Below are 23,727 nucleotides of genomic sequence, written 5' to 3' on the forward strand. Positions count from 1 at the left end.
ACAGTCAGTTTACAAAAGTGTCCCTGGAGCAGGGCAGGCGAGGCAAGTGGATGGTGAGCGCGCTCTACAAGAAACTAATATATTTACTTTGCATGAGAGCCTTTGTAATAGGGCTGTTTCCCAGCTTTGGGCACAGAAGAAATAAGATATTCCCAAGGTCTGTTTGTTTTTAAGCTTCTTCACACAGAACAGATAAAGCTGAATTGCATCAGCAAGAAAGTAACTGTTCAGACCTCGCTGCTGTTTTACTCGTGATATTCGCAGGCAACACAATGCTTTTGTACAATAAAACAGGAATTAAACCTACAGCTTTCATTGGCATGTAGTAGAGTATTTTGCAATTCAATACTTTAATTCTTATTTCTTTTGGAGAGATAAAACTAATTGCTGATTTGCAGTGATCCTATATATGCAAATCCATTAATTTCTAAATTGTTGGTTTGCCAATCTACAATCCCAATGAAGAGATTTTCATAACATTCTTCCATGAAATCTAACAGATATTGCTTCAAAATGTAGCTTCCTATCACAAAGGCTTCACTTTTTTTTTGGCAAGATATGAGTACATATTATGGATTCCTATAAGTAAAATCCATGTAGTTTATCAAAGTAAATGAGCTCAGCAGGTTATGCAATACAGCTTGTTCTGTTTATTGTATGTGATGTCAAGAGCCAAACTCACCCTGCAAAAGGGAACATCAAGAGTCCAGTGGTGGCTGTGTGTCCAAAGGGGATCTGAACCACTCCTCCCTCAACTGGAACAGTGCCCACTCCTGGCTGTGCTGCTTTAGGATGCTCAGTTTGGGGCTGCTCCCAGGGCATGGGCTGAACAAGGAGCACTCTGTGGGGTTCCCTGCACTGCTGGCCGTGCCTGCAGCCAGCAGGGTCCTGGCAGCTGGGCCACATCCATCCCCACTGAGGTTACATAAGGAGCAATTCAGAGCAAAATCCAGGCCGTGCTCATTGTGAGGCACAAATGAAAGGCAACTATTTTTTCCTCCTTTCGAGGTCTTGTTTGTTTTAATTTGAAAAGACTGAAGGCTTTCACAAGAAATTACAGAAAATACTTGACACTTTCACATTTTTCCTATAAAAATGACAGTGCTCTTTTTACTTCTGCCAGATGGGATTAATAATTCTCTGATATATTTTAGAGGGCTCTGTTCTGTGAATACCTGCTAGGAATTAAACATGTTTTGCCTAGAGCACCATGAACTTCTAATAGGTTAAATAAGCACCACACACTAGTATCCACTCAGAATGCACAAGTTAGCATTTAAAAGTTATAATGCAGGCAGGATTTAAATCAGAGCAAAAAGAGAAAGCAGTTATGTACAGTACAAGTTGCCTCCTGAAGCTGTAGTTTGGCCTGTCTGTGTATGGCAGACACACATTAATAAGAAACACCAGTTACAGTTCTTCACTACCACTACCCTGCTTTAGGATTTGACTTTTCAGGAATTCACTGAGCACACTGCTGAGTTCTCCTCCCTGGGATCCAGCGGCAGGGTGCGTGGGAATGGCTCAAAGCTGCACCAGAGGAGTTCAGACTGGACTTTGGGAAGCATTTCTTCACCGAGAGGGTGGTCAGACATTGAAATAGGCTTCCTTCTTACTGAGAGCTGCCCAAGGCCCCAGGCCTGTCAGTGTTCAAGAGGCATTGGGACAATCAGCTTGAACTTTTGGTCATGAATTGGGTCAGGCAATTGGACTAGATGGTCACTGTAAGTCCCTTCCAAGTAAAAATATTATATTCTATTCATTAGTTGGCCCAATTCTTAGAACGGACACCATATTGTACTGGACTGTCAGGTTTATTCTATATTTTTAAATTAAGTTTAAAAGGTAGTTTTGAAGTCTTATAAAAGGGTTTAGAGATTCTTCAAATGAAAGAATAGGAAGCTACAGGCATTCAAACAGCATTTGCCAGCTGGCCTGAGCATTGAATAAATATAAATGGGTTTGTAACTCATTAAGTCAGGACTGCCATCCTTCCCAGTTAGTCAAGATCCCATCATCCTTAATAAACAGATTAATGTGATGCTGGAATCAAGCAAACATCTGTTTATCTAGTTTGCTAAGGGCAATATTTTACCAGAATTCAGAAGATTTACAAATTCCACATTCAATTAATCCAGCACACAACATGTAAAAGCCCTGCTACTCTACTGGATGGATTTTAGTAACATAACTAGAAATGTTTAAAAATATATTTCTTGCTGGAAAACCTATTTACAGTTTAAGAACTCGGCAGCACCTCAACATTTTGAACTTCTTTTTAAGATAATCACATTTACATGTATGCTCTCACTTTATTTTTCTATGTATATACACATACTATGGCTTAAGAGTTTAAAGCATAACATCAATACTGGTGTGTGTTTACAATTCACATTATTTATGAAAATAAATGTTTATAGGGTTTTGGCTTGTTGGTTTTTTTTTCAACACAACAATGTGGACAAACATACAAACTAGGCTACCACTGAGTTAAAAAACACTTAACTGATTTCAGCTATACTTAAATAGAAAGAATATGATGAATGAAAGTTGAGAAGAGGTTGTATACTGACAACATTGCCATTCAATAGAACCTCTCCCAACCAAAGTCACCAAGATACAAACTTCCAGTTATTCTCTAAAATAAGCTTTGTATGTTTGTCCTGGAAAAGTTTTACAACTAGAAGAGTTTGTCAAACACAATTCCCTGTTTAAAAGAACTTCCAGGTTTTAGAACTTGATCAGTAACATCACAGGTGTCTACAATATAGTTTGACTTTCACACCTATGACAAACACACTGACTTTTGGATATAACAGGACATACAAACATCCTTATTCCTTTAAAGTATAATCTGAAGGAGCCCTGCAGAGCTAGCCAAAACAGCTGTAGAAGTTGCTGCCACCAAGTACTTGCTGTTATTCCTTGGCTGGAATTTGAAGTTAACAGTTAACATAAAACATAGGAGTAGTCCCATATCCATTTCCATGCAGAAGTCTGCTGGGTAAATTTAAATGCATGTGAGTGGATTTTGCTCTGGAATAGATTAGGAACTCTTCCATTTTGTTACCAGGCCCAAGCTGTGTGGGCAGCAGCAAACTATTGGGGCAGAAACTCCCAGGGCTGTTTCAGCTATATCTGCCAGGCAGCTTCAGACTATTCCTTTTTAAACTGAGGAATTGGACACACAGATATGGAAACACAGGAGGTGACTTTCACAGTCTGTCTCAAAGGGGGAGTGTGCTTTAACATGAGAACTGCAGCTGCCTGGAATTACATGGAATTGAGAACTAAAGAAGTCAACATCTCAACTGAAAAAGCCTGCTTTTTAAAAAAAAGCAAAACCAAAAAAAAAAAATCTTAGTAAACAAAGATGCAAGAGTGAAGCAAAGCACAAAAGCAGGTCAGAGTATGGAATGATACTTACTATGGTAACAGGTATTCTTTAGCATATCCATCTCCTGTTTGTAACGCAGCCACAAGAAGAAAAAAGCACAAGTAGAGAATCTATGCATTCATCACAGCCATTGTGTTACGTTAGAAGAATGGTTGCAACCATTCTTGTAGAAAACAGAATGAGATGAAGTAGTGAATGGCAGACTAACAGACACGTGATATATCCAATGTACAAGGTAAGGGAAACAAGACAATAATTGGATTACACCCGATCAAGATTAAAATTTTATCCCTTTTTTAGGGAATTAGCAACTTCAGCAGCGCTGCTCTCACTTTAGTTAAAACTATTACATAAGGTGAGCAAATAAGCAAATTTACATTCAAATTGAGTAGGAAAAATATTTACTGAGGTGTAATCCAAGTACAATAATGTTTAAGAAATGTGCAATCAGTGAAGAAGATTTACCAAAGTATCTAGATATGTGTCTGGTTCACCATCAGACACTATTTCATTTAATAAGAGCAATTACCTCGCAGAAAATGTACAAAAAGGTAAATCAGTTGAGAAACACCAAGAGATGACAATTCTGAAGAGATGGAAATTTGTCTTTATATTAATGCACACTTCTTTATTATTGTAAACAAACCTGTTAGACTCACAGCTCAGTGGAGTACCTTGTAGGTAGTACAACAATGAAATACAAGAAGTCACTGACTGGTATTAGCTCTAGTTCATGTACTCCATGCATCAGTCATGGATGCAGTTCCTGGCTCCCCCAGCCCCCAGGGAGCAGAACGTACCTTCCTCTATTTTAATTGGCGTGCTGGGAGGAGTGCGAGCTGAACTGGGGTCAGGGGGGCTCTTCTCTTTCTGTGGCCTGCCATCTTCTGAAGGCTCTGCAGGGGTAGGCAAAGGGAAATTAAAAAGGCAAAGAAAACCTCTCTGCATGTAAGAAAACAAATGTCCTTTTGCTCCATGCACAAAAGATATCAATATGTTTTTCCGAATCAAAATTCTGCCAGGATATTAAATAATACCAAAACAAGCAAAAGAAAATTAAGCGACAGTTTGATATTAACAAAACTGTTTAAGTTGCTGTTGTGCTCTGTAGCTCTTTTGGGAGGGTTTTTGTTTTTCTTTAAGCAGGCATGATTAATGAAATCATTTAGGAATTGGTTTATGCTGCTGTTACAAAGAAAACTTGTGAAGAAAAACCACAAGGAATATATAAAAAAATATGGAGGAGGGGATATGCTACCAGGCCTACACAAGATAACGCTCTTTTGCTTGTTTTGTATTGCTGAAATTTGGAGTAAACAAAATTGCATCCCAAAAGAAAAGAAGACTGCACAGTAATCAGAAAAACATGCAGTAATTATATGATTCCAAACAGATTTCACAGTGGTTTGAGTTATTTGTTATTAGTAAGAAGGGTTCCCCTTGCTTCCAGCTTTAAATAGCCCTAGATCCAAAGGAAAACATTAATAGAGTACACTATATTAGGAACAACACTAAAGCGTTGTTCCATCCAGTTCACCTACACAATTAAAGTGCAATCAGTCCCACAGATGAGAGTCAACTGACAGAATCTCCACATGTTGTAGATAAAGAGGTGGTTCCTTGGATTGCAAGCACAGCTGTACCATGTTAGTAATACCTGAGGCCTCAGCCAAAAGGTCAGGATCGGACCTTAATGCTTTGATCACTGCAGTATGAAATTCCTTATGGGAGGACTTCTGCCCATCTGGCTCTTCTCCATTTAGATGTGGGATGCTTTGCTGCATGGTCTGACAAGAAACCCATGCAGCAGCAAACTGAACATTATCTAAAGACTTAGACAGTGATGATACGTCACAATCCTGTAAAGTCTTCGTATCTGCTCCTTGAAAGGTGTTTGATCTGCCTTTCAAATCCAGAGACTTTTTATCTGACGTGTTTGGCTCACTGATGGTCTGATTTCTAAGCACTGCACTCTGTTCCCCAGCTGGTGTCTGTCTCAGTAACACAGTCTCTCCATATTTTGATACCTTATCTAAGAAGGATGTGGCATTGTTACTGAGAGAACAAAGGTATGCAGTTAAACAGGCATGACAGCACAGCACCCCCCCACCCCATCCCACTCAGCACTTCATAAACCAAACACAAGGGCTCCTACATTGTGGTCCCAAAAAGCAACTGCAGGGAACACACACTGCGAAAGAAACAGCACTTTGGACTCTTGCATTACTCAAATTCAAAACCTCAAAACAGGTAAGTATTCTAAGTATCACCCCTTAAAATTATTCAAAAGTAAAGCAGGAGAGCCACTTCAGATGCAGCAACGGCCTCTTTTTATAGCACAAATCTGTCATAATTCTAGAATAATTGAAAAAGTCCATTTTGGTAGAAGTCCCCACAAGATGTCACATTTCCAAGCAACAATCAATGTTATTCTGTATCTTCTCCATTCAATGTATTTCTCAAATCCACAGATTTCAAGGACTTAAAAACCTGCAGTGATGCTGCTACAACGTACCATCATTCCCTGACCTTAGCCTAGGCTCTAGGGCAAGGGAAACAAAGCAGAACAAAACCAGTACCAAAACACCTTTTTGATGGAAGCTTTCAACTTCCTACCAGCAGGAGTAACTGGCCCTACTGCCCACTTTGTCTACAAAGACAATTTCTGAGTGAGATCTATGCATTTTACAGAACACACTTAAAACACTTAGATCACACATTTTATCTCTAAAATACTTTTCAAATTTCTAATTCACACTGGGGAAACTGAAACATGCAAAAGCTGGGTAATTTATCCATGGCCTTTGCAGGTTACCCACCTTCCAATTACTAAGAAACTTGCTGGTATTACAGTCTATTGCAGAAAAAACACACACAGAGAACCAACCTTCTGGTCCCTTCTGCTTTCTTTCTACTTCTTTGCGATATTCTTCCAGTTCTCGATCAGTGAGTTTATTGAAGGGATTTGGTCCTGTTGTGCTCACTATAACTTTGGGTTGATATTCTTTCTCAATTATTGCCTTTGATGCAGTCACCAGTTCGCCCTGGAAAAAGAAAATTAAGATACATCTGCAATCAAGCAGTAACTTGCAGAACCTTTAGAGGTATAGAGGCTACAAAGCAATCAAAAACAAAACAAAAACATAACCTGGAAAATGCTACTTTTTTCCTCTTTTAGATTTAAAAAAAATCTATTGCAGATTTTTTTTAATGTGATTCACAGGAGGTTAATATAAAGGAGAAAACAGGTCTCCACCAGGGAATATCCACCATTAAGCAGTAAATCAAACAGCAGCCAAACAGTCTAGCTGAACTATATTTGAAGTCACAAAAGTTGATCAAGTTTCTTTTTCTCACCACAAAAGAAACATGATACCAGTCCCACCTGCATGGCAGTCTGGGCACAGAATACTTGTAAAGGGTCAAGAACTCAGCTCATGGGTATTTTTGTTTCTGTTTTGTTTTGGTTTTTAATTATTTTGCTTTGGGTTTTTGTTTTGCTTTGTATTTTTTTAACAACAGAAAAGCTATTTCTTGCAGCTACTACGTTACACCTAACAGATGTTATAGTAAAAAGCCATCTTGTATATGTTCTGTATACACCAGATTAACAGCTTATTATAAGCCATTTTAAAGTAATTACGGTTAACTGTAATCAGATACAAGTTAGCATATTTATATCTATAACATTTGTCATATAAGCCAGACAAAAAGTTATACAAATAAAAATATAACAAGCCAGTCTAAGTACAGTAAGTTCTGGTGGACAAAAGCAGCTGCATCAGAGATTCTCTAATGGTTAAGTTTTTCATTTTTCTTCTCTAATCCTTTGGTAAAGGCTACAGCCACTGGGTTTTCATTTTCTCAGGTACAGAAAATGCTTGCCTGGAGATAGCTGCTCTATCTCTCAAACAACTTGTCTAAGCATTTGGTTTTTTTTCACTGCACATACAGAACTCTGACGCTAATTTGTTAACAACTGATGTGTGACCTGTGCCCCATGTCATGGTGACACCCAAACTGTCGTCATTATGAAAAAAAAGAGAAATTTCAACTCCATTACCCAAGAGGTATGGGCCACTGATTGACCCAAGTCATCTCCATATTCAGTGTTGCCTGTACCAATATTTAGAAGAAAGCATTAGAAAGCACACCTCAAAAATACGCAGTGCCTAAAGAGAGACAAACATTCCACCCCATGTCCACACTTCATGGACAAGCACAGCGTGGCCACTGTAAAACTGAGGATGCAAACAGACAGAATGTGTTCTGGATGGCAAGAGCTGCTTTGGACAAGTTGTCAGCACCAAAGAGGAGACAGACAAGGATGCCTGGATGGAAGGAGGACAAGAGCAGTTCTGAAAGCCTGATGAGAGATCTCCAGAAATCTGGTCTAGAGCAACCCAGGGAGGTAAGATGGGTGTTAGAATCTACGCTGCTCTTCACGAAGCAAACACCAGAGAACAAACAGCCTAACAATAAATTTCCACTGCAAGAAAGGAAAGTTCCTGAAAGGAACTGCAGGAGAGAAACATCTCTAAAACATTACAGATCACTTCCATTTCTTCATAAAATAAGAGGAAAATTCATTCTATATGCAGAATGCCAGTATAGTTTTCTCAACCATGAAACATTGATGTGACAGCAATAGCTTGTCTCAGAAGATAATGCATAAAAGGGTCAGAGAAACATCAGCCTTTGTACAAATCCTAATTGTTTTATAGAAAATTCAAAACTAAAACTACAGGTCTCAGCTTTTAATGAAGGCAGAAAACTGATGCCCATGGAAATTTTGTATTTTCCTTTGTGTCTTTGCCCACATTTCAAACTAAGTCCACAGTTTTTACTGAAACTCAGCATAAGGAGCAGGACCTTGTAAAGCAGTGATCTCAGGCAGAGCTTCTAGAGTTTTCTGGGAACAAGAGAGAAACAAGATACACAGTACCCATTAGTATCCCTGGAATTTCTAAGAATCTCTTTGAAAGTTGCAAATTAAATCCAGAATCACTGGGTAGAACAATTTCTAATGAAACAGAACGTTACTGAATTCCTGTTGATGTAATGGTGACAAACAGCAAGACAGGCAGTTTGCAGATGCCTGGTGCACTGGCATGACATGTTCTCCTACTTAGTGTCTCCTACACTTTATCTTTGTTAAATACTGGGAATGAAAGCAGCAAATCAAGCTTATCACATTTATTAGCCTGAAAAGAAAGAAACCAAAATTAAACCCTCACAAAAAACACCCACAATCAATGCAAACAGTATTTGCACTTGCTGAGTAGCTTTGACCCAAGAGAAGCACACTGAAAAGATCAGAGGCAACAACGCTGGATCATAAAAGCAGAAAAACTATACAAGAGATCAGAAAGGAAGACTTTTATTTTAAAAAACTTTTTTTATCCAGTTTTATTCAGTATCAATAATATGGAAGCTGTTCAAAGGCCACCAATGAAACTGATACGGGTAGAGGTATTGAGTTTATGTGGGAAATAAATTATGGTACCATGTTAATAAGTTCTGCAATATGGTTACTCTATATCAATATGATTACTCTAAACCATCATTACTTCTAAACCAACAAGCAGATATGTTTTATTTCACAGAACAGCCTTCTAACAATTGAAATAAAAATATACAACACAAAATGAAATGTGGGACAGAAGGAAAACAAGTATAAAGGACTAAAAAGACAGTAGAGAACATATTTCCAATTTTTAAATGTGACACTAAAATAGACAAGACTTTGCAGAGCTATCAACCTGACCATGCCATTAAGAGATTCCTAAGAATGTTCAGAAAAAGTGAACAAGAAAATTGGTGTGGAATTGCTTCCAGTATTAAAGAGCCTGTAGAGAGGGAATAAATTCCCATAGACTAGGTTGATCCTAGTACTACATTGATGATGATTCCAGAAGTATTTAGATGACTATTTGAAACTTGATCACATGTATGCACTCAAATATCAGCAGCATTTTCTCCACTGTCAGAAAGACAGGATGGATTCTATTAATGAAGAGAATGCATTTCCCTCTGTAAGGGCATACACTCCCACAGACACAAAGGGAGAGCCACTTATAGCTAATGATAGGCAATATACCTTCATATTAAACATGGATCTCATACTTCCTACATGAAAACTTAGATAATCAAGTAATTTTGCAACTTCTAGACCAAACCTGGCTTTTAGAAAAAAATTCAAAACTGACCATTATCTAACAGGCAAGCACTTCACTATCACCTTCTCAGGGATAAATATGACCAAAACTGGCACTTTATATATGCCAGTTCTTCTTTCAATCAGACAGGAAATTCATCACAATGGTCTAAGTTAACAGTTGCTCCTAACACAATGTGACATTAATGCAGTGCCATTATCCAAAACACCAAGATTCCTGAGGTACAGTTCATGTAGAGGTCACCACTGAAACCCAGTGCCACCTCTGGGGCAGCACTGACAGGGTCTGCATTAAGAGCAAAGCCACAGAATTTCCATTCTAAAGGAAGAGACCCAAAATGGGCGACTCCCCACTTACTGAAAATTCATGTGAATTTATTTTCTTATGAGACTGCAGAATGGTTGGTGGTAAGAATAACCAACATTCCCTGTCAGTCAGCCAAGACTGCAGCAGAAGCTTGGTTAACCAAGTCTGACCAGGAATAAAATTACAGGATGCACCAAGAGGTTGTGTTGCAACATGGCCAGGACTTCTCAGAACATGGATAAAGCAAGCAACAAGGCAAGATGGAGTATTCACTGCTGCAGCCATAGGCACAGGAGCTCAAAGCACTACATGCATACTGTACAAAAGGAGGCCTTTCTGCATCCCAAATAGTGTGCATTAGTATTCAGTATAAATCTCAACATTAACTGAAAATATAATACATTGTGTCACTGCAATTACATGAAACTTTTTACATGAACTGTCACTGAGTGGCAAAGAATTTGTCGACTGAGAACTTCTAATTGTTTGGTACCTAAAAATCCCTAAATGCTTGATGTACAGGATTCTTCAGTTTCATTGAAATTTTCAGGTGAGGTTTGTGTGGGCATCATAAGATTGCTTACACTTCCTCTGTTCCACAAAGCCCAACTGTTTTATGGAAGAATCTTTCAAGGAAATTTCTCTGGTGGTTGTCTTTTTTTGCTGTTATTTTTGGGTTCATTGAATTTTCTGGCTTGGGTGACATTTTTTAGAAGGAGGTTGTTTAGTCTGGGGTTTTTTTGCTTGTTTGTTTTGGTTCTGTTTCTTGGGTTGTTCTTTTTTTCCCCCCAAACAGGAAATTATTAAGCATTCGGATCACAATCCATCATGTTAAAATAAAGATTATGAAATAGGCCACTTTATTTCATAATTACTCCTATAATTTACATTGTGATCTAATTTTACACACTATTTCAGGCAGAAAGCACTTTCATGACACCACAAAAAAATGAAACAATTTGGACATCTAAACCCTAAAGGATACTACTAGACAAAATCACATAATAGACTACTTGCTGGTTCCCTGCCATCTGTGAAAATGCATGTAAACTATCTGACTACTTTTAGAGAAAAGTTGTGTCATTGTTTGAATACAATACTTGAAATATATCAGCATTAAAAAAAGGCCATGATGTTTTGACAACTATCATAAAAGTAATTTTTCACTTTGAAGGTATTATTAAGTAGAAAATAAAAGCATGCACTGCCTGAAAGAATTTGGCTTTATTTTACTTTTTGTCTTAAACCCAGAAAAGGTGTTTTATTATTTTTTCTTTCAGAATATGGACAAAAACTACAATGTGAAAAACATGACCATTATATTCTCAGTAAGATCCAAATATCTATAACACAAACTGGCTCATTACACTTTAGAAAGAGTTATAAAACCACAAGATTTCCAAAAATGATGTAATTCAAAGTATTCTATTTTTTTTTCATGCAGAAGCTATTCTGAAATTGGGTGTTTAGGCACAACCTAAACCCAAGATTTAAGAATCTTTTAGGTGAAACACTGGAGCAGAGGAGGCACTGATGCTTATTTACACACTGTGCTTCTACACTGGATGTGCTGTAAGAAACATTATTTGCACTGCGCAGCCGCTCCATTCAGTCAGCCAAGGACTGCCCACCCCAACATGGCCACACCTCTTGAATTTATTCTGTATTTAATGGATATTATGCAAACACAAATATGACAACAAGTGTGAAAGCCAATTGATTTTGCACATGTGGGGCATTACTTAGCAACTCTAGTAGCTAACTGCAGGAAGTATGAAGGAAGCCAGGCATCCATTGCTCTGGGATCAAGAGTTGACAGTGTTTGCCACATAACACACAGAGTCTCCTCAGAATTACACTGATGTAATCAGGCCGAGATTAAGCTAACTCTAAATTGATCTCAGATTAGAATAATTCATCACTAACAGCATGCATAAAGAAAACCTCTATATGCAGGACCTCATCAGCACCTTAACATCAAAAGTGTTTCCTCACCAGCTATAGACAAAGATCAAGACCCTTAAGACAGTTTTAACAGAGTAAAGTAACTGTTTGCATCATCGCATATACATAATTTGAAGATCCATCTATTTTCATTTTTTAAAGTTTTCTAGCCAAATCATTTCTTACAGAGGAAAAAGGTCAGGGTAAGGAGAGGTTAAATGAAGGGTGAACAACAGGATTTAGAGCAGTAGGACAGGGCAGTACCTTTCTAACAGACAGAGATTTAGCGGGACTAAAGGCCTGCTCTGTGAGATCGAGCCCTTCAATAGATTCCGTACAGTCTGAGAGGGGAGCATCCTGCAACAGTAAATTGAGTAAACAGAGCAAACCGAGCCCAGGCTGTACAACATCAACCAAAGCATTGTGGTGCTTGCTAAAAACATGCAGAGAAACAGTAACTGTAGATGAAATTGCATATGACAATGAATTGACATGCACACAGTATGACACCCAACATGAATAATGCTGTGGTCATGATAAGACTTGCCAATCTTTAAAAAGTATTATCAGAAAATACTTATCTGGGGCAGTTGAAAGTTGGATATAAAAAGCCTTATTCAGCTATACAGTATAACTGTACAGCTCTAATTCTTACTTTACTTGGAGCTATGATTTATAGTTTTTTATATATCCAGATATACTGCTTTTAAGTGTCATTGATGTAATAGCTTTTTTCCCAAACTGCTCTTCAAATAAAATATTATGAAGCATGAAATCCCACATTTAACACAAAGCACTACTGCCCCACAGTGAGCCTGGTGTGCCCAGTATTAATCCTTCAAGATACATCAACTCAGAAATCAAACAAACAAAAAGCTGTCACAAAGCCCAACTAGTTTTGAACAAGAATGTAACCCATATAAATAAGGCTTCTGAATTTCATGCATTACATTCAGCAAAAAAACCAAGAAGCATCCTCCACAGACATGCTTGGGCTACATGGCTGAAGCCTCTAGATTTCTGACCCTGAGCACTCTTGCAAAGACAATGGTGTTACCTCTAAGACTTACCTTATAAACAGTTACTTTCTGCCAATTAAAGAACAATTTCATAGTAATATATTAGGTGGAAGCAGGGATATTACAGATTAAGCTAATAGTTTTAGGAATTGAACACTCTCACCTGTACAAGGCTTCTGTCCACAACTACCCCAGAAAGAACCTGTGACTGAGGGCCTGCTGTTTTAATATCCTGCAGATTTTGCTCTCGGATCTGTAAAGGAAAACAGCAGAATGAACAACAATCGCATCAATAGAGAAAAGTTGATCACATTTTTGTGTTTGAAAAAAGGGTGAGTGAACCTGCCAACAGGCAACCACCAGTGCTAACTGCTGTGGCCACAGGGCTGTCAAATGAAGCTGAGCTTATAACACCACTTGAACATAAATGTTCAGGTTCCTGGCTGTTTCCTCACATTTCTCAGAATTTAGTCTTTAAGTACCACAGAAGGTGTTGTCCTTTGCTTTTTAGTACTAGGTGATAGCAAAACAGGTTAACAGACAACTCCAGTTTGGAAAAGTGAGGAGAAATAGAAATATTACCTCTGTACTTGTCTGTCTATTCTACCTGACCAGTCAGTTGCCATTAGTTACTGATATGGCACCACAATATCATCTTATGGAACTTACTGTAAAACACTGCACAAATTTCCATTTTTGCATCTAGTCAGGATAATATCCTCAAAAGGACATATAAATAATTTCTCTGTGGATAAAATGACACTCTGGAGTTCTCAAGAACACCCTTTTGCTGCATCCTAAATACCTCCCAGTTATTTCAATACAGAAGATGGGGACAGAAATCAGATCTCTAAACCTAGGGATTATCTGTTTAAATTAGATATCCTTCAGTGGTAAAGAATTCATAACAACTGTCTCATAACTTATTTCTGAAATATTCTGGTTCTTGTTCCAAGGTAAATTAAGAAAAGCATGCATCTTAAAAGACCTCTATTTTACAACTAAGAATGACATTGACTTTATAAAAAATATATGCATTCAAATACACAAACAAGAAGCATTATTAATACTTGGTATCTCTGAAAGCACAAGGCTCCCCCATCTTTTTCACTTGTTTTTAATTTACTATCCTTCTCATCATTGAGAAAATATAAAATTTGAAGACTTAGTCACTTCATTCAAGTTTTTAATAAAGCAATATTTGTGTTTGAAACACAAAGAAACTGCTTGGAAATTTCACGGTAATTCTCATTTCATGTGATTATTATTTTACAGTGCCAAGCATAAGTTCTGTCAGCCATTTACAAATTATTTTAGATTCCTGCTAGCATCCCTGCACACAGCCCTTCTTTGACAGAATGCTAACTCTCATGAACCATTTGGCCATCAGTTAGAGGTATCAAAACAATCCAGAACAAGTTAAATATTAACAAGACATCAGGGCATATTTTATACTGTAAAAGAAATAAAGTGAAAAAACCCCAATCAATTCAGTGCTTTCCTCTTGGTAGACTGGACAAGAAGATCTGAAATTCAAAACCAGGAAAATTAACTGCAAGCTCATTTCAAAAATATTAACTTGCAGTTCCAAGGACAAAAAAATAGTCTGTAACAATCACAGTGTATTATAAAACAGTACATTGAAATATGGAAAGAGATCTATAGCCTACTTTGTCTAGACCACAAAAGTTCAACTGGTATTTCCAAAACAGGAAAACAGGTCACTAATGCAAAACTATGATCTCAGGGTACAGAATTACTACTACCAGCTCAGGACTGGCTGTTTCAGAAGTACCCAGCAACTAGTCTAAGAAAAATTAATCTTAGAAAAAAGTCTTCGTATGGTGAACAGAAATACCAACTTTTTCCAAGAGTAGTTCAGGACACTTAGGAATTGTTTCATTATTTAGTTATAAAGGAAAAGGACATCACCAGAGCTGTGTTATTGAGCCCACAAAATGCCTTTATAGCAAAGTAAGTTAGTTCGTTACAAGTACACAACTTAATTGTAGTAATGACCAAAAAAAGTTATTTTACTGCTATTACAAACCTTGTTCCTCATTTCTTGGACCTCCTTTGGATTGGTGTTCAATGGAACAAACAGATTAGGGACAGCAGAGGTGGCAGTTCTATGTCCATCCTCTTTAGTCCACTGTAACATCAAGAACAGTTGCAGAGTCAGAACTGTTGTAATGGCTACAGACACTCAGAGCAGCAAAGTCACATCACAGTTGATCATGCATCATACAGAGCAGAGAACTGAACCAATGATTGCATTCTTCTATTCATTCCTAGGACTAAGTTGCTTTCTTCTTCGGTAATATAAACTGTACCTTCAGATACATTTCCAGAGATCAGAACCATTCTATCAAGTCAGGTTAGTAACAACAACAACTAGAGAACCAGTTAACTTGCAAATAACTTTCACCAAAACAATGCCATTCCTATGTGCAGTTCAGGGATTATGAAGACTGAGGGGTTTTTAAGCTGGTTTTCTGTGCACTTGACCACACTGACAGCTGCAGTGTTCTGTGTTTCTAAAAACCACAATTTATACTCAATTTATGAATAGACACATTAAGACAGGAGTAGGAAAATGCCAATATAGTTACTTATTTTTAAGGCCATTTTTAATAAGCAATTTCTCAATGAGTTGATACTTGTTTAAAAAGGACACTATTCCTTACCCAAACAGAAGTACAGCAAGATCTAAGGCATGAGCTTTAAGACCCTGTTACTGCCATTTTCACTTTCTGCACTCGTTGTTTTTACAAAATAACACAAGAGACAGAGAGATCATTGATTCAATCCTCTGGTACCCAACAAACATCAAAGCAAACTTAAAGCATAAGATGACAGAAGTATGAAAAGCAATGTGATGTCACTATCCAGGTTTAGTGAATGATTCTGTACTGTGAAGCAGGAGTGGGCATCACCAAAGTTTTGCATTAAAATAAGCTACTTCAGCAAAATGATGTTACCAGAATTAGTTTCTGCACAAACAAAGAGCTGTTCAGCACAGCAACCTAAAGGAACAGTTTGGTGATGTCAAATATTTTATAACTCATAGCTCAGAAAGTTACAAAAATATCCCAAACACAAGCTTTAAGCGCTTCATGGGTTCTTCATAGATGGTTGCTTTATTTGATCTGTGCATTTAGTACGGAGTCCTGTTTAATTTGATGCACAACTAACTGCTTATCTTGATATATTTACTTTGTACAATGTCCTAATTTCCAATCATTATTGCATAGAAAATGCACCGAACAGTAAAGCAAACCTGTTTATTGAGCAAATGCTATGCATTTTTTCCTGAGTAACTTCAAGAAACAATAATATAGCCAGAAACTGTCAGACTTCAGAAAGCAACAGAATTTTAAAATGCTTTGCAACTGTAAAGTAAAAAATGGAATGAACATGGAGCTGTGAAATACTCACTGATGATTATCTTCTCAGATAAAAACTACTCCAGCTTTTTATTAAAGATAGTTTTTAGTCAAAACATATATATATATATATAAACAACCTCAATATAACAAGCCACTTTTTCTTTAGGTTAATAGCAAGCATTAAAAAATTTAAATATACGAACCTTTTATACTGTATGAATTATCTATTGCTTCAGTATATAATTAAACCAGTCTACTTTGTGATGAAGAATTTTGCTTCAGTCTTTCATTGATAATTTCAAATATGAAATACTATCTACTTTGTGAGCTGAGAGTGAAAAGCACAAACTGGTCCAAACATATACATAGCTTTAAGCTATGGTAAAACTATTTGATCAAGATAAATCTGCATCACTACAGATCAATATAACAAAACTGTATCTCAAGGTAAATCTATAATCAGGGTTAAATGATAATTTAGTTTAGTTGATAGTACAAACAACATATGTATTTATTAATTTCTTAAACCAAAAAGAACACCACAAAAATACCACAGAGAGAGCTCCTCTGTTTTTTCATGACTTTCTACATGTTAACAATATGTATTTCAGCATACATACTGCCTGAGGAATCATTTTATAAAAGTATCCAAAATATAGAGAACCCTGAGTGTAGCAGACTTTTGTAGGGATAAATAAAAATTAAGGTGTTCTGGAAAAAATAATGTGGTGGGTTTTTTCAAGACTACTAGTTTTATATTTTTAAGACTCACCTGTAACCATACTACTACTATACACAGTACCACTACCAAAGTACCACTGAGCTCCTGTGGCTGAGCTTGAGGTCAACCATTACAAAAGGTTGTATTCGTGCAAATCCCTGCCTTCAGATCAGTCACTCTGTATATGCCCAAGAAAATATCAAACCCACAGTTACACACCAACAGCTAACGATGTCCATCTGAAAGCAGTTGATACTTTTGCTTTTCAATTAACATATCTTTCAGTGCAAAATTTAACTGTAAGCAGCATTGATAAACAAAAGAAAAGCACCGGTTGCAGAATCTATCGATTAGTGCCTGCTGATGGCCTGAGCTGCACTTTAGTCATGCCGCACCCAGCTGATACTTTAGGAAAGACTTTCCATTTATGGCCATCTACTTACATGCAACACTACATGCAGAAGGCAGCTGGTTGGGAACACACTCAGAGGCTTTGGGGTAGACAAAAGTGTAGTAAACAGGACAGGAAAAGGAGCTGAGAAACTAGACAAGAAAAACTGCTTAAGTGGGAAAAAAAGATTGAAATAGTTTGAAATCAATTCTACCCTCTCATAGAGAAGATTGCAAATACCTTGCAGATTAAGTTGGTATATGGTACAGAAGGTAGAAACTTGATTTTTTTCTTATATGTTTGTACAAAAGTAGATTGAATTGTTAGTTTGATTTTGAACTGAAAAGCTTTCATGCAGAGAGAATTAGTAGCTCCCTAACATAGCTGTCCTTAATTAAACCATTGGAATGCAGAACCCATTTAATCAAAACTATAATTCAATCTGTTTGGTCAATAGCTTGAAAAGACAGAAAAAAATTAAAAGCTCCAAAGTCTTAAGCAGTTTTAAGTATTAATAAGCAAGATCATTTTTACAAGTCACATCTAATCAAATACAAATTAGAGTGGTTAGTAAAACACATTTAATGTTTTTTAACATGAGAAAGAAGAAAATAATTAGGAAAGTTATCTTTTTCTTCCCAAAGCCTCTAAGTGCCAGCCACCCCAAGTTGCTCTACATCATCTAACTATGAACAGTAAGGTAGGCACAGACCAAGCAGTTGGTAATACAGCTTGGCACGCAGACACCGGACGAGAGAGACTGCAGCAAGGGTTTCACGTGATCGTGTGTAATGTTCGTCCACACCTTAGTCTTCGACTTGGGACTGCTGCCATTCTGCCCTTCTTCAGAAGCATCATCCCCTCGGCCAGAGTTCAGCCACCTTGTCTTCTCTCGCTGCTGTTTCTGAAAACTGTGTCTGAGGGGGGAGGAAATGCCTGATTCGCCATCACTAGTAAAGGAGTACCCTGTGACACTAGCTGGAATCTCAACATCGCTGTACTTTTTAGATTTCTCTCTCAGAGCAGGGCATCGATACGGGTAGCCGGTTCTGTAACCCTGGAGAAGGAGAGCAGCAGAATTAATCTTCTATAGCTCCAAGTTTTTCAATAGACAACTGAAATTTCACTGATACCCTTAACTGTGAAAACCAATCTACAACACAACCTCTTCTTCACATGGCTGCTCACTTGTTATGGTGGGCACAGCCATGTCGAAGGGGATGATGCACAGAAGTGAGGCTACATTAGCATCCTTTCCAATCTAAGTAACTTCTGAACCACTAATTTAAGACAGCCACCATTTCTGGTAGATCAAACATCAAAAATATTGTATTAAGTGTTTATGATGAATTTCCAGCAGTCCTGCAAAAAGCCATTGAGGTGACTGAGCAGGTCATCAAGAGCAGTGCTACGGGTCAGCCTCTTCTCATAGTCAAGCAAAAAATTTACCACCTGTATTTTAATATGATAACACATTTTAAAAAATCCTTTTTATAGCTTTTCTTAGTAAGGGAAAAAAAAAGTATATTAGTGCTTCCTGCTGCTTTGCATAGAATTTTCAAGTAATTGTTCAAGTCTCTGGAGTTGGATTTAAGTCCAAATGCAGAATCATGACTTTTCTTTGTACTACATTTCAGCTACTCATTTGCACTTTTTAAAAAATTGTAATCAAAGGTATTGACTGGTTCTCACAATTCTAAATAAAGGACATAAACATGATCTTTTTATCATACCCTATGATAGGGTAGATAAAAAGATCTCCACCGTGTTTTTACATCTAGAAATCAACATACAGTAATACAAGCGAACACTTCAAGAATGCTACTTTAATGTCACTATTCATTCCTCTCCCTAACCTTATGTTGTTTCGCTCTCCCACTTCCTCCGAACTGCATTTTGTTCCACCTTTAACCTCCCTTATTCACACTAGTCATGTCTGTCTTTCTTTCTTTCATAGTCATGCTTTCTTTCATGTTATGCTCAGCATTTAACATATGAGAAGGACATTTAACTGTTTCTTTAAGAAGTTTCCACTAGCAAAATATTTTCAAAATGCCTCAAAGGAAAACTGTGAATAGCTTAGTTCCCAAATCAAGCCAGCTGTAAAGAAACATCAGCCCCAACTATGCAGACTTAGCTTTCTATAGTTTTCATGCATTAAGCACTCCTTAGGTCTTACTTGGGTTCTGCTCCAACTTTTAATGATCAAAACAAATCTTGAGTAATTATATGCCACCTAATACCATTAACTACCCAATACAATATGTGGCTAATCATAATATTAAGGGTCTGTATTGTATGACTGAAAGCTCCTTTCTATTCCTACATTCCTACTGAGTACAATGCCATCTCTTTTACAATGCTGCTTTCTATGTGCAGTAAGAAATGTAAAACTGGTATTTCCTAGAGAAACTGAAATCCAACTGGATCTACCAAAGGTACCAGTCAGATACAACAAGTCTGCTGTGCCCAGACACATCTTTCCTATTGAAGCTGGATAGTAAATGCTGGTGTCTGGTCATTCATTACAGATGGATTCTTACTGAAACTATTTTATCTGAAGGCTTTTATTTATTTAAAGCCTGTCTTTTAAACTCTTCTAAGTACTTTTAAACTCTTCTACTTCTAGTAGAATATTAGTCAAATTATACTAGACCTCACACCTAATCAGACATTAATAGTTTTACACATTTTGGGAGAGGATGGAAAGAGGGGAAAATACAGATTGAGTGCAAGCATGACAGTACTCTGATTTGGAAGTGTCAAATCCCACAAGATCACCTCTGATCTCACCAATAACAGATTATGAATAAGAGGTAAATCTGCTATCTGTACAATCTGTACAAAGAACACTTGATGCTTTTCATGTTGTCTCCAAGTCCTTAGGAAAGAACAGGCTGCAGGCTGTATAAACTCTCCCAACTACATGCAGCTTTAAAAAATGCCTTTTACACATTATCACACAAAAATGAGACCAAAAGGCCTGCCTTACCAGATTATCCAGCATTCGCATTAGAGCTTCGAACTCCTGTTCACCAATCTGCCATTTGGGATGGGACACAGTACCCTCACCTGCTGGAGACTCGGGGGAACGAGATTTGGCTTTGTACTTGCCAGGATCAAGAAGCACTAAGTTGTCAGGGCCACCTGCACTGGCCAGGGTACGGACCTGAAATACAACAGAGTCCCCTTCAAGTTTCTTGTGGGAAATGGGGTGAAAACGACCAAAAAACCCTCTAAAAACTTGGCATACACCCAGAAGAAATCTGCTTCATTTTACAACTAAATAAATGAATATGCTTGTATAAAAGTTATCTTAAGTCTTTGAAAGTATCTGTTTTAATGGGCAGCAAATTGATGGCTTCAATCGAGTACTGGAATATTGTCAGTGAAACCAAAGTTTTGGATGTCCCCCCACAATATAGTGACATCACACATTGCTGTGTTAGTTTAGATCCAAGAGCTGAGGTCAATACAGCAAGCTCTATTACTACATAACATATCAAAGTTCTTACTTGTATCTCACAGGCAAGCACTAGGTTATGAATATAGTAGAAAGCCTCCTCAACAGTCTCTCCAACTGATACTAAGCCATGGTTTCTGAGAATAAGGACCTAGAGAAACATTGAAAGAAAGTTAACAGCAGTATGGCAAGTATTTTCTTGCTCTTGATTAAAGAATATTTGCTATTGATTGAAGAACATACCTGTCACACAAATATACTGCCCCCCCCCCTTTTTCTTTAATTCTATATGTAAATACTGACCTTGCTTTTAGGCCCCAAATTTTTCTGAATAACCACCTTTTCTTCATCATCCACTAAAATACCATGGTAGTCATGATAAGCTACTTCCCCTAGAGAAAGTGCTTCAGGTGAAATTGGCAAGAGACCACATTTCATTGCAGAAACCTGAGAAATATTAAAACAACTGATTTAATTTCTAGCAACAGAAAAAGTGAAAAAATATTGTGAGGAGAATTAAAATAGGAATATATTTTTATGTATTAATTGCATTTATCTCTACAGGTAGATACAGTGGTCTTATACTCCATCCTTAAAGCCTCTATTTTTGATAACTTTTGGACTAGATACAAAAGTCACATTGATCTTGGGTTTGTCTCAATATGGCTGTTTTTATGCAACAGCAACACCAATATAAAAAGACTCAGGAAAAAACCCTAAGAAACCACCAAACCCCAAAATGAACTGCATCCTTCATTCCTTCCACTCCACTCAATTATTTCCCCTCCTGCTCGCATGCCAAAAGGACAACTTTGGTGATACAGATAATTCTGCAGCACTGCAGATAAACTTTAAAAATATTTTTAAAAGGTTACTCTGTAATTCACAATATTAGGAATTTGATCGTTTATCCTTAAAATGCTTGTATTAATCTGGTTAATCAATAATTTAAAAAATCATCAGAATGTGAACACTGAAAGTCACTCTCTCAAAACATTCCAAAGAGGCAGAACTGACTTGTAATCACTTGCTCCAAACAGAAATACTGGGAAAGTTTCAAATATTTCAGAAAACCTTGACAAACTGTGCTTTACGAAACCAACAAAATATACTAGAGATTTTATGACTCCCTGTCAAAAGATCTGGTCTTTTGTGGGAAAGGACACACATATGTGACATAAATATTTTCAGTGACAGAAGTCAATTTACTGTCTGACCATTCACGTAACACCCCAGTAAGGATGGGCTCTGATTAAAGAGAACCATACTTGAAGACAGACTAAAAGGCTCTCTGCCCTCCAGACAGGAAGCAGATCTATGACTGAGGGACCCATGTATTCTCCCTTTGAAGGGGAGGGGGAACAGGACAAGGACAAAGCTGGAAGCGAGCTTACCGCGGCTCCTGCGGGTGTGTGGATGTGGACAATGCATTTCACATCAGGTCGAGCTGCATAAATTGCTGAGTGCAACGTAAAGCCAGCTTGGTTTACTCCCAGGTTAGTGCTTCCACGATCAACCACATCTCCCTGAATATTGATTTTAACCTGGCAATGAAAAGAATTACTTTCATAATCAAGACTCAAAAAAATCTGATTTAATTCAGCATCTACCACTGAGACTCCAAAACCAGTTATCATTTCTATCTGAAATGCCTAAAGTTTCCCTCAACAAACTGGACTCAACAGCCAGCAGCTTTAAAGGGCATGAGGTGATTCACTCTTTACAGGTAGATCAACTGGAGGACACCTGGTGGTCAACATGGGCAAACAAATCTCTCAGATAGCTCAGCAGTACCAAAACCAGCCATGTTCAATAACACTGTTCTAAATATATTACACAAGAGTAAAATATTCTCTAGGACAGAATTTGAAGTGACATATATATATATATATATATATATATATAAAAATATTTTACATCTATGAAAATTAACAATTGCTTACCAGACTAGATGCAGTGACTTCACTATAGAGGAGTCCAAAAGGTACAATAAGGAAATGCTCTTGCTCAGAGTTTACTCTGGCCTAAGGATAAAACAAGAGTAAGAGTTACTAAGATTTTATTAAGGCATACAAGAAGACCCCAAACCATTAAAGGTACTTTTACATTCTGATTATGGAATGGGCAAGAATGCCTGTAACACACATTACGACTTTCATGTATGCTACAACAGATAATCAATGCACTGCACTGTTAATTAACTAATGTTGAACAAAACCAGCTGGCAGTAACATGCCAGCATCCTTCAGATTGGTGGGATTTAGTAAACCCTTACATTCTGTTATAATGACAGCTTGCCCACTATGGATAAAATGAACAATACTGAGAGAAATGGGAAAAAAGTTCATTCTTTCAGTTGAATGAGTTTACACTCCAACTATTTCTACCCCAGGACATAAGGTATAAAGTAAAAGGCTGTGAGAAAACACAAGAAGTGGCCCACTAACACATCTAAAGATCTAAAATGTCTTGATGCTGAGAAGGGTTTTGTCACTGATGCTGGTTCCTGTGAGGCATCTGTGAGCAGTACAGCTGCTTGCTTGCACACTTGCAAGTTTTCTACCAAGTATCCTTCACTTATGTTTTTTCTCTCTCATCTCATTCACACAATCAGGGGTTTAAAATACAAAAATAATTTTAGCTTCAAAGCATTCACATCTTGGGATGTATCTCTTTAAAGTCTGTGCAATGAAAAGTACAGGACATCTAGGTAATTAAAGTGTCTTTTGATGGTGAACTAATAGGCTTCTTAAGTTTTACTGGACACATGAGACAACTCCCTACTTTGCTGTGAGTCTACCCAGCATTTGGGTAGTTTGTGTTTTGGGGTTGGATTTTTTGTTTGGTTGTTGTTTGGGTTTTTTTAATTCAAAGATATTTATAAATTTTGGAATTTCCTGAGATGTAGCTACTTTATG

General features: G+C 37.4%; 1 protein-coding gene across 16 annotated transcripts in view; it reads right to left on the reverse strand.

The window, feature by feature from the left end:
* ADD1 (adducin 1) overlaps window positions 1-23,727 on the reverse strand; it is a 63,503-nt gene that overhangs the window by 2,427 nt on the left and 37,349 nt on the right. For 5 of the 16 annotated variants that reach the window (XM_005485692.4, XM_026792606.2, XM_074541640.1 and 2 more), the window contains exons 5-16: window positions 22,753-22,833; window positions 22,204-22,353; window positions 21,113-21,256; window positions 20,862-20,960; window positions 20,339-20,515; window positions 18,059-18,403; window positions 14,896-14,997; window positions 13,009-13,098; window positions 12,897-12,914; window positions 12,091-12,183; window positions 6,285-6,441; window positions 4,198-4,293 (exon numbers count right to left, since the gene is read on the reverse strand). In XM_005485692.4, the coding sequence (XP_005485749.1) occupies window positions 4,198-4,293; window positions 6,285-6,441; window positions 12,091-12,183; window positions 12,897-12,914; window positions 13,009-13,098; window positions 14,896-14,997; window positions 18,059-18,403; window positions 20,339-20,515; window positions 20,862-20,960; window positions 21,113-21,256; window positions 22,204-22,353; window positions 22,753-22,833 (1,552 nt within the window). Of the gene's footprint in view, window positions 1-3,426; window positions 3,477-4,197; window positions 4,294-6,284; window positions 6,442-12,090; window positions 12,184-12,896; window positions 12,915-13,008; window positions 13,099-14,895; window positions 14,998-18,058; window positions 18,404-20,338; window positions 20,516-20,861; window positions 20,961-21,112; window positions 21,257-22,203; window positions 22,354-22,752; window positions 22,834-23,727 lie in introns of those variants that run through there. The other 11 variants (XM_005485697.4, XM_074541643.1, XM_005485694.4 and 8 more) reach the window with 11 other exon arrangements.

This window comes from Zonotrichia albicollis, chromosome 5 (genome assembly GCF_047830755.1).
Source record: "Zonotrichia albicollis isolate bZonAlb1 chromosome 5, bZonAlb1.hap1, whole genome shotgun sequence".
Taxonomy (NCBI): Eukaryota; Metazoa; Chordata; class Aves; order Passeriformes; family Passerellidae; genus Zonotrichia; species Zonotrichia albicollis.